Here is a 14,920-nt window from a genome sequence, read left to right as displayed (position 1 = left end):
CTGAGCACGTGGTCGTCATTTTACAGGGCTCTGAGCACGTGGTCGTCATTTTACAGGGCTCTGAGCACTGTGAAGACATGCTCCCTACTGAGCTGCTCCTTCACACCATTTCTAGTTGACCACAAGGCCTGCCGTTGAGTAGAAAACACATCGTTTCTGTTGTAAAATAAAATAATAGCAAATAGGCGAGGGGTGTTTGAGGGAGGCGATTCAGTCTTTATCAATTTTATTTTCTCTTTCTTCCCATCTTCCTTTTGTGCAGTGGGTGAAAAGACCTGGTGGTATTTGTCTCCTTTTGTTTTCATTGGTAGTTGGTTTTCTTAGAATTGGAAATATAATCAATAGATTAAGAAGTAGGGATGAAAAATAATAAGAAGAATATTTGAAGGACTAAATAAGCTTACATATCCTTCTATAGCAAAAGTATATCTTTGTTTTTCTATTTACTCATTGATAAATAATTCTTCCGTCCATCCATCATCTATCCACCCATCCATCCATCCATCTGTCATGTATCATCTATCTTCCCATAGTTACAGTTTTAGAATATTAACGAATAACAAATATGGGAAAATGTTTTGTTAGTGGAATGTTACCTCAGAATTATTTATTTTTCTGTGGTCCTGAGGCAATGTACAATCTCATGACTCATCCTCTTTATTGTATACATATTCTTCACTCCTAACTTTTACTCTCACCCTGGACTGGATCTTAGTCTATTCTTGTTTTTATATCTTTCTTCTTTCCTGGCCGAGACCTTAACGTCTCCACCCATTCTGGACCCCTATGGTATTCCCATTTCATCTTTGACCTTAAGAGGTACACTTCAGACATGAGACAGACACACGTGTATTAACAAGTAGGTGCCACTGAAAGGCTGGGTTTCTTCAGAGTCTTCCTGAAACAAAAGCGACAGCATTGGCAGTTCCACACCAAGACGTTAAGTATCAAATGGTTGTAGTAACTTGTGCTCGGATTGTAGAGATCAACCATTTCTTTTATTTGCTGATCAGGATTTAGTACTCTCCCAGGCCCAGTGTCACAGACAGCAACATCCTCAATTGTTTGTAACCGGGTTAGTATCCGTTCACAGCAGTGTGATGCACAGTTGTGCAGCCTGAGAAGAACTGCAAGGGACGCTGGCATTTATTCTTTTGCCTCTAAATTAATTATATAGAGCAGCAGTTCCCAACCTTCCTAACACTGTGACGTTTTAATACGGTTCCTCATGTTGTTGTGACCCCCATCCTCCCAACCATAACATTACTTCCATTGCCGTTTCATGACTGTAATTTTGCTACTGTTATGCATAGCAAGGTAAAAATTCAATAGATAATTCCAGAGGATCGCGACCCACGGGGGGGGGGGGGCAACCCTTGTTATAGCAGGCCCTGCACTCTATCTGGTGGAGGGAATTCAATGTTTTGTCTTGTCAAACCTCAGGACCATTTGAGTGCTGCCTAACAACGACCATGACCTTGCTTTCTATTTAACTTTAAAGCAGTTCAGTCGCATGGAAAAGTGTGGGTGTTTTGGCCTCTTGTCTTTGTATGTATTGTTTGCTCTCTAGGAGGAGACGGATTGTTGATCATTGCCTGGGAGATGTGTCAGGACCACAGTGGTTACCTTTTAATTTGCACCAGTGCCTTTGTGAAAGCGACATTCTATTTGGAAGTAATCATGCTAATTATCCCTAATTGTGACATCGGCTGCCTATCAACAGCCAATTGTAACCTTTAAAACCTGGAACAATTGTTTTCCAGGTCTGCAAGTCAGGGTTATTCTCAAAATAACCTTGAAAAGCTGCATGTATTTTCCAAGAGTTCAGTTTGAACAAGATATACACACCTCAGCGTATTGTTTAATATTTTTGTTATTTGTGTAGTAATAAAAGGAAAACATATAGGTTTATCTGCAGTTTAACATGGATGAATAAAAAGAAAATTAGAAGTTGGGATTCTGGCAGTTGAAGACACCCATTTCACTCAGATGTAATTTGTTTTTGTTCAGGCGTTTATTACAGACTAGCTATTCTTGTTGAATACCCAACCTTCTGCATTTGGGGGTCTCCCACTGTATGAAGCAGATCCTGCCTTTCATTTTACAAGTAGAAACGCTTGGGACAAGGAACACCTCAGCTTATCTGCACCATATTTATGCAATGGAAAGAGGCTTTGAAGTCTCATGAAGCAAAACAACAGCAACACAGAGCAATGTGTGCCAGGAGCACTGGTGTAGCAGTAGGACCAAGACCCAGGTTCCAGGCATGGGAGCGACAGTAGTTCTCGCAGAAGACTTGCATTTGGGGGGATAAAAGTTTTGCAAACAACAGTGATTTTAACTCATAGTTGTGGTGGCAGTACAGTTACAGGAACATCTTGGCAATTGACTTGGCTATGGCCAGTGACTATAGACCAGGCCTGTTCTAATACTTGGGAAGAGTTTGGGGGTTACTAGTGTGTTTTATTACATTTCACTAGGTTAAGATTATCAGAGTTGGTATCTACTTACAGTGATACAGTGAACACTGTTAGTGTATTATTATTACTAATAGTATCAGTTTGTGTGTTGGTATGTTTGTGTACACTAAGTGTGGGTGCGCATGGAGGCCAGGAGAAGGCACTGTTTTCCATGGAGCTGGAACCACAGGTTGCTATGAGCCACCTAACATCAGTTTTGGGAGCCAAACTCAGGTCCTCTGCAAGAACAGCAAATGATCTGAACCATCTCTCCAGTCCCCGGAGGATGATTTTCAATGTAAGCTGAAATTATAATGTGCTTCTGAATCCTGGATAAATTCTCTCTGTAGACTAGGATTTTCTGAAGGAAATTTTTATGCCTAATTCTAGGGCTTTGCGCATAATAAGGGATGGACGGATTGATTTTATGGGTCAGTTTTATTTGTGAAGAGGAGAATTTATCCTTCTATTTTTTTTGTTACAGTCTATCCAATCAACTGTTTCGCTTGATTAAAGGTGTTTTTCACAAAATTCTTTAATAATGTAGTTTGTCCATTCCTTCAACAAAATCCTTTTTCTTTTAAAAATAGTTTACTGATAATTCTCACATTTACATGATCCAATCCAGTAGTTTTAAGCATATTTATAGAGTTGTGCATCTAACCCCATAACCCAATTTTAGGATACTCTCATCGGCCCTGAAAGAAATTCTGTGCACTACAGCAGTCAGTGCCCCTTTCACCCCCTCGTCTCATCTCAGCACCATCAGGCAAGGCATTTAAACCTACTGTTTCTCTGCAGATTTTGTCTGTTTCACATACATCAGTGTATCATCTTTTGCAGCTCACTTCTTTCATGTAGCACTGTGGCTTTGAGATTCATCTGTATTTTGGCACACACCAGTATTTAATTTTTTTCGTTTATTTATTCATTTTACATCCTGATCACCGCCCCTTCCCAGTCCCCCCTTACATAGTCCCTTCCCTCATGCTCCTCTCCTTGTCCTTGAGAGGGTAGGGCCCCCTGAGTATTCCCCGCCTCACCCCCCGCCTTGGCGCATCAAACCTCTGCTGGGTTAGGTGCATCTTCTCCCACTGAGGCCAGAAAAGGCAGCCCAATTAGGGGGAAAGGGGACTCAAAGGCAGGCGACAGATTTAGGGATAGCCCCTGTGTCAGTTGTTGGCACATAAAGACTGAGTTGCTAATCTGCTACATACGTGCTAGGGACCTTGGTCCAGCCTGTGTATGTTCTTTGGTTGGTGGTTCAGTCTCTGGCCCTCAAGGGCCCAGGTTAGTTGACTTTGTGGGTCTTCCTGTGGGGTTCCTATTTCCTTTGGGGCCCTCAATCCTTCCCCTGGCTCTTCCATAAGAGTCCCCAAGCTCCATCTGATGTTTGGCTGTGGGTCTCTGCATCTGTTTCAGTCAGCTGCTGGGTGGAGCCAGCAGAGGACAGTTATGCTAGACTCCTGTTTGCGAGTATGACAGAGTATCAGTAATAGTGTCAGGGATTGGTGCTCATCCATGGGATGGGTCTCAAGTTGGGCCAGTTATTGCTTGGCCATTATCTCTGTCTCTGCTCCATCTTTGTCCCCGCGTTTCTTGTAGACAAGACAAATTCTGGGTAAAAAGTTTTGTGGGTGTGTTCGTGTCCTTCTCTATCCACTGGGAGTCCTGACTTCCTACAGGAGGGGCCCATTTCAGGTTCCCCACTGCTGGTAGTTCCAGCTAAAGTCATCCCTATAAACTCCTCGGACCCCTCCTCTCCAAATCTCAGTTCTCTGGCACATCCTAGAGATGCCCCACATCATGCCAACCCCCATCTTTTTGGATGCTTAGGATGGGTGAAGCCTTGCTATCTTCTACCCTCTTCATAATGAGATGGCTGGAAATGAGGTTTGTATCCAACTTAGGATAAAAAGCTAGATGGGGTAAAGTGTCCTTGCCACTTCTAAAATGGAATAGGTGTTGTAAGTCACTGCTCTTCCTGACATGGAAATGGGCTCTCTCTACTCATGAAATCATGATGGACACATCAAGGGGGTCAGCGAAACTTCTGAGTAAGCTTTAGAGAACTCTCTATCTTCATTATTCAGCCATTATCATAGTTTGACTTATTCTGGAACCCAAATATGACCATAGTTAACTGCTTCTTTCTGAAGGAAGAAGTTAGATTCATATGTTTCAAGTCACTTATTCCTTTGTTAGTTGGCCATTGCAAACTTTGTATATCTCTCCCACCCCAGGGGCTAGGGTACAAGAATGAAATGTAGGAAAAGTCATATACAGTGCATGGGACCGTCTGAGAGCTCTGGAAACAGCTCTCGTGCAGTAACGGAAAGGCCCTGAAAACACTTAGCACAGGAAGCAATGACACAAATTACAAAGGGCTTCCCTGTCTCCCTGCATGTGCAAGATGAGAGGTTTTAAACATACTTCTCTGTTTAGCTCTGTCCTGCTTATGTATTAACCAATGATTCTGTCATCAGTACAATAGGGACATTGCTATTTTCTACTTTTATTGATAAGTTAAGTGGGGCTCAGAACAGGTAATTGTTTCCTCTAGGTGCTAGAGACCTGTTAGCCAGCTTGGGCTTAATCCTCATCTCTCGGTTGGGATAGCTTGGGAGCCACTGTTCTGAAACAGTGTTCTACCCTTCTGCTCTGTCTAAACCGTGATCTTCTATACTTTGGTAACTATGCTTCTCCTAAATACTTTTTCTGTCCTGAATCAAAGGAGCTTAGGAAAACCATTTCAAGAGGAAAGATGAGCAAGAAAATGCAATGTAGTTTGACAGACGATTGATTCATAAGATGTTTTAGTAGCCACATAGGAAGACCTTAGGGATTTAATAATTTTTGTATTACTTTAATAAATTTAAAAGAAAGCATTAGTTTCTCAATCTACTACCACTTATGCAAAGAGTATGTACCTATTAAATATTATCAGTGTAATTATTACAACTTGAAAAATACTTTATTCACTAGTTACAAGGTGTATATATGTGAATGCCTTATAAACACAGATTTTTCATTAATATATATAAAGCAGATAATTAGTGGCCTTTCTTAGCCCTGATGAATAATATCTTCTCAATTCTTGTTTGGTCTAAAGGAAATTTACTCCACTCTTATTATTCTGCATGGGCAGAGCTGTGCTTGCCCATTAACTTGCCCGTTTCCTTAACTTTTGGCACATGGTTAAAGACAAAGGAAGCTGGCTAGTCCAGTTAGTTGTTACATTTGTTGCTATTTTAATTGACCAGACAGCAATGAGAAGTTTATGCTGCCACAAAAATTCCGAGCTGGCCAGCACTGTTTTCACATTTATTTTGTGTTTCTTGGGTTTGCTATCAAGCCTTCAGGCATTTGGCATAGGATGCAAGGACAGAAGCACTTTGAAGTTGGTCAGATGCCTGTTTCTGAGGGACTTTCAGACACCAAAGAGAATGTGAACTGGCTGCCGGGTTGGAATTGTTGGTTTCCTAACGTTGGGAGGTGGAATAATAACTACAGCAGCTCACTGAAGCACCGAAAGTTATATTAGATTGCATTCTATAGTAAGTAGGTTTGTTGCTTCCTTTGAATGTAAAACAACAAAACAGGATGCTTATTTTTGATTCACTTTTTTTCTTTTTCAAAAGAGAAACAAAATACTCATCAATTATTTTATTTTTTCTGTATTTCTCTCAAACTATTTTAGTTTTTTCCCCCTGATACTTACATATAAAAAAGCCCAAGACATCTTATCCATCTGTCTAGGACTCTGAGTCAGTGTCTGTAAACAGTGAAAAAGATTCCATCTGAACTTTAATATTAGAGGGTAGATCAGATTTTGGAGGCACGGTCATGTAAACTCTGTCGAATATGCAGACACGGCCTTCTGCAAAGTCCGCACTGTTGAAGCCAACCTCCATATGCTTTATTTTGCAACTCAGTGTTGAAATTCAGCAAAAAGGATCTCTATCTTTTCTACCCATTTATTTAGTTTCATGTTGTTTAAACTTCTGAGCTTAACCATGTCTGTCGGTTTCACCATGAGCTGTGAGCAAAGGATATCAGTTTGTCTTAAAAGACCTTAAAAAGCTAGTGTGTGAGCCACAGAGGCAAGAGTGCCAGCAGAAGGGGACTGAACGGAGCAGCAGCAGATGTGCAAAAAAATCCAAACCAAAGTAAAAGCAACTGATTATGGCAAGGAACACCCTAGAGAGGTCTTGGAAGATTCTCCTGAACTCGCCCATTACGAAAGCCAGGAGTCATGTTCTTCAGATGTGTTTGGGCATGGAAGACTACATTGAATTTGAAGGCCAACTTCACATTCACTGGTTCAGAGTTCTAAGGCTGACTATGCTCCCATGACGTTAAACTTAATTACACCAGCCTAGTATACCCATAAATTTAAGAAGACACATGACGCATACCAGGGTTTCATGATGATTTTACATTTGATAAGCACTTACATATTTTAGGAATAAACATTTTAAAACACTATATTCAGATGATGAGATAGTTAATACAATTGCTGAGGGGAAACATGCACAAAATGCTTCAGAGATGTTGCTGGGTGGTTTTGTGGCAATTCTGTTGTGACCATCTGCCTTTGTGATTTTATTCTGAGTTCAATCCTCTAAGCGGTTACATTCATTTTTGATAGTGTTTATCTGCACACTCATATGCGCATCTGGTGGTCTGCTCGTTTATTGGAATTATTAAAGTAAACTCAGACATATAGAACTTGGTACTTTAGACTAGAGTTGAAATTGTGCAACAATTGGGTATTTATAGTTTAGGCTTCAAATGAGAAAGAAGGACTGGAGACAAATGCTGTGATAATCCACTAGGATTTACTATCAGGCAATTGCCTCTGCCCTACTCTTCAGAAATATTCTTATGTTGATAGAACATACAAAGAAAAAAGTGTTAGAGGCAAGTATTTTAGGTAGATAGTTAATAACCCCCCCAAATGTTGGAAAAGAGAAGTTAGTAGGACAAATCTCATTCCCAGAAGGCTTGTGGTTTTGCACACAGAATCAACAGTTGTAGTAACATAAGGAAAGATGACTTGTAAAGGGTATAGTCTAGAAGACACATTCTACAGATCCAGATGTTTCTTTTTTTGTTTCTGGGCCTCTTAAATGTGCCTACATATGGCAGATCCCCTAACTGGAAAGAAAGTAATATCATAATGTATTCCGAACATAAATCAATAAGGAAAGCAGTTATAGGGGTAAGAAAGGAGATGGCCAAAAATACTCATTTCCATTAGATAAGTCCGACAAGGTTTAGAAAGGGGTACATACATACACACACACACATACATGAGTACCATTAACTCATTCCCTTTTGCAGGATCTCTCTCTTATCTAAGTGCAGACATCAAAGTTTTGTGCCTGGAAGCATGTGTGCTGCCTTCCTCCTCTGGAGCTTACGTCCCCTGAGCATCTCCTTTTCTCGCCAGCTACCTGTGGGTCTATGTATTCTCTAACTCATCTGTATATAAGCAATATTTTTCAATTTGTCCTTTTGAAACTCATCTAACACTTGAAATATATTGCGATACTCCCCCGTGTCCTTTGTTTTTTCCCCCAGTGAGGAAGGAAGAGAAGGTTGCCATGACATAACCAATAAAGTTCATGATTTTGACATTTTTTTCTGGATGGCAGAGGGAAGCAGCTGGCTCAAGGGCTTGGAGATGCTAGTGTCTGGCTTGATAACTTGTAAGTGCTATTACCTTGCTACTCAAATCAAGCAAGTGAGCTACAGAGGCAAATGTGAATCTCTCCTTTTGCATTAGAACATATGTTTAGTGTTTTACAATCTACTTAATTAAAAAAAAATCGTGAACAATAAGATAAAGAAGATGGTAAGAATTTTCTTTGTTGATTAAGGCTCCAAATTTGACTGCAACTTAGTTTATCACTCAAAACACCTAGTGGCCAAAATTAAATGCAATTATTTCCTTGGGAAAAATAATCAAGAGAAAGACATAGTATGTTTGGGTAGTGATTTGACTATTTATCCTTCTCTGCTTACTGTTGTGGAGGGAATTTCTGAAAGTTTTCAGTCTACAAAATGTATTTTCTTGAGCAAAGCCTTCTTCCTACCGTATGTCCCTACTCTTTGAGACTGGTTCTTCTATTACTTGTGTGGGGAAGTCAGTCATTTGCCCTCTCCACTTCGCAGCCACACAGAACCTCTGCTCTATGTAGGTCATGTCTCCCTTTGCTCAGTATTGCATTTTAGAGCGTCCTTATTCTCTTGGAAAACTTCTCTACTGTTCTGCTGTCACAACAGCACATTGCCATTGTTAAATGACAGACACCGGACACTTAGGGCATTTTTCAGATTCTCACTTTGTAGTTGTTGCATATGACCAGCTAGATTCTTAAAGAGTAAATTGAAGACTCAGTTTTCTTGGTGCTGATATGATGGTAGTTTTTGTTACATTGGTATTCCACTTTTCTCAGATTAAGTATCCCCACCTAAGAACTGCCCTTCTGCTTCCCCAAAGTTCCTAGAACAGGACTGGGAATGGTTAGGAGAATGAGGGACCTAGGCTGGCCTCATGTTGGCCTCACGACAACCTTTACCTCGGGACATGGATTTAGGAATATTCATCCACAGAGGTATAGGGTGAGCTTATGAAACTTGATGTGGTGGAGGCAGATTTGGAATCTTTGTGAGAGCAGCCGTTGGCACTGGGGTCTCTGGGCACTGCCCTCTTCTTGTGGCTGGACTTGGCCAGGACCCCATCATTGGGGTCAAACAGCACGGTCACTGACTCCATCCTGCTCACGGTGTACAGGCTGCTCTGCCGTGTGGGATGAAACCTGGTAGTCTTGAGCTCCAGCTCATCGTAGCTGGAGACCTGGATGAAAGGACACCAGCGAAAAGCCCTCTTGAAGCCTGCGCGAAATCTGAGAAGCAGAAGAGAAAAAGGCAGTTTTACCTAGGCATTGCCTTCAGCTATCCAGATAGCACGGACACTAATGATTGAACCCTGCCTTTAAATTTGACTTTTTAAAAAATTTCACTCTACAACTCGATCATTGTCCCTGCCCCAAGCAATCCCCTCTCAAATCCCTTCTCCATCCTGGACCCTCCCTTTCCCCTGAGAGGGTCCCCTCTACCCTGGCACATCAACTCTGAGGGGTTAGGCATATCCTTTCCCACTGAGGCCAGACAAGGCAACAGCCCATCTAAAAGAACATAATGCTCAGACAAGCCACAGCTTTTGGGATACCCCCAACACACCCTCCAATTGTTAGGGAATCACACGAAGACTAAGCCACACAGCTGCTATGGGTGCAGTGTGGTGGGGGTTGTGTGCACTAGGTCCAGCCCATAGTCATTCTTTGGCTGGTAGGTAGTTCAGTCTACGATAGTCCCAAGGTAAGATGACTCTTGTTCTTCCTATGGAGTTCCTTTCCCCTTCGAGACCCTCAATCCTTCCTCCAATTCTTCCATAAGCCATAAAATAGAGGATACCCACGCTACACTCCACAGATCTAAATTCGACTTTTTATACAGGTTTGTGTTTATAGTACAACACCAGTCCTGTGAGTTTTTGTTCTTAAATTACCATTTCCTGTCATTGGGAAAATAATTCATTAAATTGAAAAAGCATGGCCTGGGTTATCGATGGGGCAAACTGCTTGTTGGCAGTGATCTCATACATTTACACAACTAATCGCATGAGGCTGCCAAGTGAAGGCATAAAAAAAAATAGCGTACTCTATTCCAAAAGCACTTTATTGCAAATAATTGCACATTTACAAATCAGTCTCATTTAATGTTAAAATTGTTAATTGTAATGATTTTATCTAATCATATATAAATGTTTGAAATCCTTGTCACTGCATACTATTAAGTGCAGTTGATTCAAAGCTGATTTATTACTTGTGAAGTGGCTTAAATTGAGATATGGCTTATACAGTTAATTTAAAAAGAGTTCATTAAGCTTTTAACCAACCTAAGGCATGAGTCTCTTGGTGTCTTCCCAAGTTGAGAAGTTAGACTGTGCAGTTACTTACATCGATGTAAAGAACCATTTCTATTGGTGCACAAGTTCACTGGTTTATTGAGAGGATTATCTTGTAAAATTCAACCTTACTCCTCTATGTGTTCAATATACCAACAAAGTGGGTTTAGTTTTAGAATTTTTATGTTTTTTTAAATATTGAGGCCAGCACTAACCTTCTTTATAGTGTTAAATTTGATTACAAGTGGTCCTACTTTATACTTGATCTTAGCCAGAAGGCCAAGAAGAAGCAATTGGTCTTACCTTTTTTTTTTTTTTTTTTTTTTGGACAGGATCTTGCTATGTAGCTCTGGCTCAATGCAAATGCCTTCCCACACTGCTGAGATGATCGGCATATTGGCACAAATGGTATTATTTAGAAAAGCTTTTTGAAGACTTCTTGACCTCTCTAGCTACAGCCTCTCCATCACCCTGCAAGGCTGTGTAGGAAGGGACAGGGATTCCTTGCTTGGCCAGCCACATGCACTTTGAAGGCTATTGATGAGAACCCTTTCTTAACAGAATCCTCATCATATATCCCATTATTTCTCCCTCTCATAAAAAAATATTTTAATTGCATTGAAAAAATTCTCATCCTTGGGAATGTGGAAGAACCTCCGTTTATGAGTTTCTTTTTTGCTGGCAGATAAAATTCTGAAAGTTTTAAGGGAAGAAATTGGCTCAAATAAAATCTACCTCTAAAAACCTGTAGTGTATGCTTCTCAACTTGTTTGTTTTGACCCCTTTTAGGGGGGCCAACAATCCTTCATAGGGTCACCTAAGACCAGCCGAGAACATAGACATTTAGATTACAATTCATGCCAGTAGTAGAATTACAGTTGCGATGTATGGACAATGTAATCTTATGGCTGGAGGTCACCACAACATGAGGAACTGTAGGAGAGGGCCACAGGTTAGCAAAGTCAAGCTGCTGATCTAGTAGTGGCTTGAGTGCCTAGGCTTTAAGGTGGGGCATTTGGTGAAGTTAGAAAAGCCTGTAAGAGCAAGCTCCAGGTTTCTCTCTAAGTTCTTACACTCTCTCTCCATTCTTCCAGGGAAGGTGGAGGTAGGTGCTGAGAGCCATGCACTAGCCAGCAGTGTTTTTCTTACCTCTTGTTCAAACAGCAGTAGATGATGGGGTTGTACATGGTGGAGCTCATGGCCAGCCAGAAGCTAGCCAGGTAGACCTGCTGGATGTATTTCCACCTGTTTAACTGTTGGTAGATTGCAGTGAGAATGAAATACACGTGGTAGGGCAGCCAGCAGATGGCAAACGTCACCACCACAATAATCATCATTTTTACAACCTGGAAAGAAAGGAGAAAATCACTCTGAGCAAGTTAAAAAGTCATTAAAAGAGTTTAAATGTCTCTCTACAGGTTACTTTTTAAGTAATAAAGCTAAATGCATAAAATTATAGTACATTTAATGAATAGCTGACACACTGTAAATGGTAATGAGTAATATATACTCTAACTTTATATATATACATATATGCACAGATATACACACTTATCTAAGCTAAATATCAAAATATATGTTGTGCCACAACTTCATCTCTACCTAATAGTGACACTAACACACATAGATAAGAGTATATTTTCATTGATCTAGAATAAGGTTAGGGATGTAGTTCAGTGCTCCAGTATTTGCCTAGAATGCACCATAATAGCCTATTTGAATTTTCTGCACCGTGTGCACACACAGATTGATCTCGAGAAGCTGTTTACAAAAACCCATGGAGAGGGAGGCAGGAACTGCATTAGCCTTTGAAGTCTGCAATGTGTAATAGTGAAAATATATTTAGGGAAGCTAAGTCATTATGGAGGTATATTATTCTAACAGGGATGGGCTTGGTTTTCATTATTTGTCATAGTCTTCTCAGACCTACAGACTATTTAAATTGTGTTATTATTATGTCTACTAGAGAATTCTCTGGGTGTTATTTTGATTCCATACATTAGAGACACTTTCTCTGATTAGTGATCATTAATATAATAATCTAAGAAAATTTTATTAATTTCTAATTTATAAATAAGTGATTGACTTATTTGATTGGTTTGCTAGCAGCTTTTACCAGGAGGTTGAGATGGATGCTGCTTTCAGAGCAAGGAGAATCCCTGTTCTTCTCACATAATCTCAAATCGAATCTTCTAGGAGTCTAAATTTCATTTTTTTTCTATAATTTGAAACTTCATATCCTATAAGACTCCATTTGAGTAGGATGCTATTGTGAAGGAGTTTCCTGGGAGTTGAAACATTTCACCCTGAAGGAAGTCCCCTTAGGGCTTAGGAAGATCTAAGTGAAAATATTTCCTCCAGGAAGTAGAGTGGGAGGCTCATGGGACTCAAAAATTAAACAACTCACATAACCCAGAAAGTTGGAAATTGAATGCTCTTGGGGTGTAGGGTGCTGGGAGGTGGGGAAATAAAGGGGTAGCAGAGACTTGCGTCCTGCCAGAGCTCAGAGACCCTGGGCAGGTGGATGGGGGAGACTGCAGTGCTCTCCACACTGCCGGGTGGGCATCTGGATGTGGGAAGCCACTAACCCCAGTCCGCTGGGGTGGGAGGCAGCAGTCTGGGTTCCCTGGGCCTCAAGGAGGACAAGGACGACAGGTTCTAGTTCTTGGGCATTGCAGGACTTTGCTGAACACTGCGAAAGAGCTGAGAACAGGTGGGGGCTCTGGGATAGCAGTGACCACCCAGCTGCAAGGAAAAAAAATGGGGGCCGGGAGAGAAGGCTCTGGGTAGTCCTCACTTTGCCCTGGTGGTTGGAAATACTGGGAGGCTTTCATGTGGGAGATTAGATGCAGCTCTTTAGGGGAAGGTGTCTTCCATGGTTCCAGCATGGTGAGTCTAGATGAAAGGAGGCAGTTCATGGTTTTAAGGCCTTTATTGTAGAAAGGCAGAGAGGGGGAGAAAAGTAGAGAAGCAGAGGTTGGCTATGGCCACGTGGGGGGAGAAGGGGAGGAGAGGGAGCAAGAGGTGAGAGTAAGAACAAGAGCTTAAGGGAGAGAAGAGGGGGCAAGCAGCCCCTTTTATAGTGGTCTGGGCTATCTTGGTGTTGCCAGGTAGCTGTGGGGCAGAGCCTACTTGGCTGTAGTCAGATGACTGTGGGGGTGGAGCACAACCAGAATACCAGGAGCTTGAGGCAGTGTCTAGCCACAGGATAATGGAGTTGGAGGGCTCATGGTGTCAGGTTCCTAATCTCTGGGGGTATTGCTCACTGTTCCATCCCTTGTAGAATTTTCTACTGGGTCTCTAGAGTAAGCATCTCTCAACCAGAACACAGACTGCCTTTCATAGTCCAACTTCGGGGTTCCTCCCTACCATTAGAGAAATAGTAAACAGTTGCCTGAGAAGAGATCTGACCTGCTAGCTGCCTGTGATCATGCACAGTGCCCCTAGGGCATAGCTTTCAGGAGTCAGTGTTCGATGACAGAGTTTCCATGAGTTGCTTCTGCTCCTTCACCCATAATGCTGTCAATAATGCGAATAAATTTACTGGTTCATCAGTTTGTATTTTGCTGTAATTATTACTTTGATCCGCCATTTGTTCTCTATCCTGGGAATAGAAGTTTGTGTCATGCCTCGTGCCCAGGTAATGTCCATATCACATAGTCGGTTCTTAAACCAGCACCAACAGAACTAAAGATGGTTTGGGGAGGAATGGTTCCTCTGCTATGAATACCGAGATACAGATCTGAAGCTGATCTCTCAAGGGTGGGAAATCCACAGGAGAAGTCCTAGAATGGTGCCTTTCCCTAGGTGGCATGAAAGGAACAATGTGCCTTCTTTCTGTGGTGGTAGTTTCATGGGCCTTGCTTTGGGTGATAAGACATGCAATCAAGGTTAAGTCTTTTACCCACAGGGAAAGCCTCAGGGACAATTCAAGTGGGGCTGTCTTACATTTTGTGATATACAATGTCATGCCTGCTTGATTAGTGGAATCTACTGCGTGATTACAGAGATGTGTTGGGGACCATGAGAGCCCTGAGATAAATATCCTGCCCCAGCTAATTGAGAACCCTGAGATTAACATCCTGCCTGACAATCACAAGGATGTGAACCCTGAGATTAACATCCTGCCTGACAATCACAAGGATCCGGCTTGGCCCTGGGAAAAGAACATTCACGGAAAACCACCCCCTCTCCACCTGTCATCCACCCCCTCCTCACCTGTCACACCGGAGCTCAACCCCAGAAGATTTTGTAACCCTCCATCTCCCTCCTTCCTCTCCCCCTCCCCTCCAAGATTTTTGCTTTAAATATGCTCGGCTGCACTAAGTAAACGGCTCTTGACAAGCAATGCTTCCTTGAGTCCTGTCGTCTCTCTCGCCTATTCTTTATTCACAGGTTGTGACCCTCCTAGTTCCCCCCAATAACGTGACCTGCAGGCCAGGTCAGAGATGTCATTAAGAGCAATCAAAGTAAGTAACAAATA

The 14,920-nt window shown here is 41.7% G+C and overlaps 1 protein-coding gene across 3 annotated transcripts in view; it reads right to left on the bottom strand.

Moving 5' to 3' along the window:
* Positions 1–8,049: 8,049 nt before the first annotated feature.
* Tacr3 (tachykinin receptor 3) overlaps positions 8,050–14,920 on the bottom strand; it is an 84,662-nt gene continuing 77,791 nt past the window's right edge. For 2 of the 3 annotated variants that reach the window (XM_031375586.1, XM_031375588.1), the window contains exons 5-6: positions 11,587–11,783; positions 8,308–9,373 (exon numbers count right to left, since the gene is read on the bottom strand). In XM_031375586.1, the coding sequence (XP_031231446.1) occupies positions 9,061–9,373; positions 11,587–11,783 (510 nt within the window). In that variant the 3' untranslated portion in view covers positions 8,308–9,060. Of the gene's footprint in view, positions 9,374–11,586; positions 11,784–14,920 lie in introns of all 3 variants that reach the window. The other variant, XM_031375585.1, reaches the window with a different exon arrangement.

Source organism: Mastomys coucha, unplaced genomic scaffold (genome assembly GCF_008632895.1).
Source record: "Mastomys coucha isolate ucsf_1 unplaced genomic scaffold, UCSF_Mcou_1 pScaffold16, whole genome shotgun sequence".
NCBI classification, from domain to species: Eukaryota; Metazoa; Chordata; class Mammalia; order Rodentia; family Muridae; genus Mastomys; species Mastomys coucha.
This window is presented reverse-complemented; position numbering and strand designations above follow the sequence as displayed.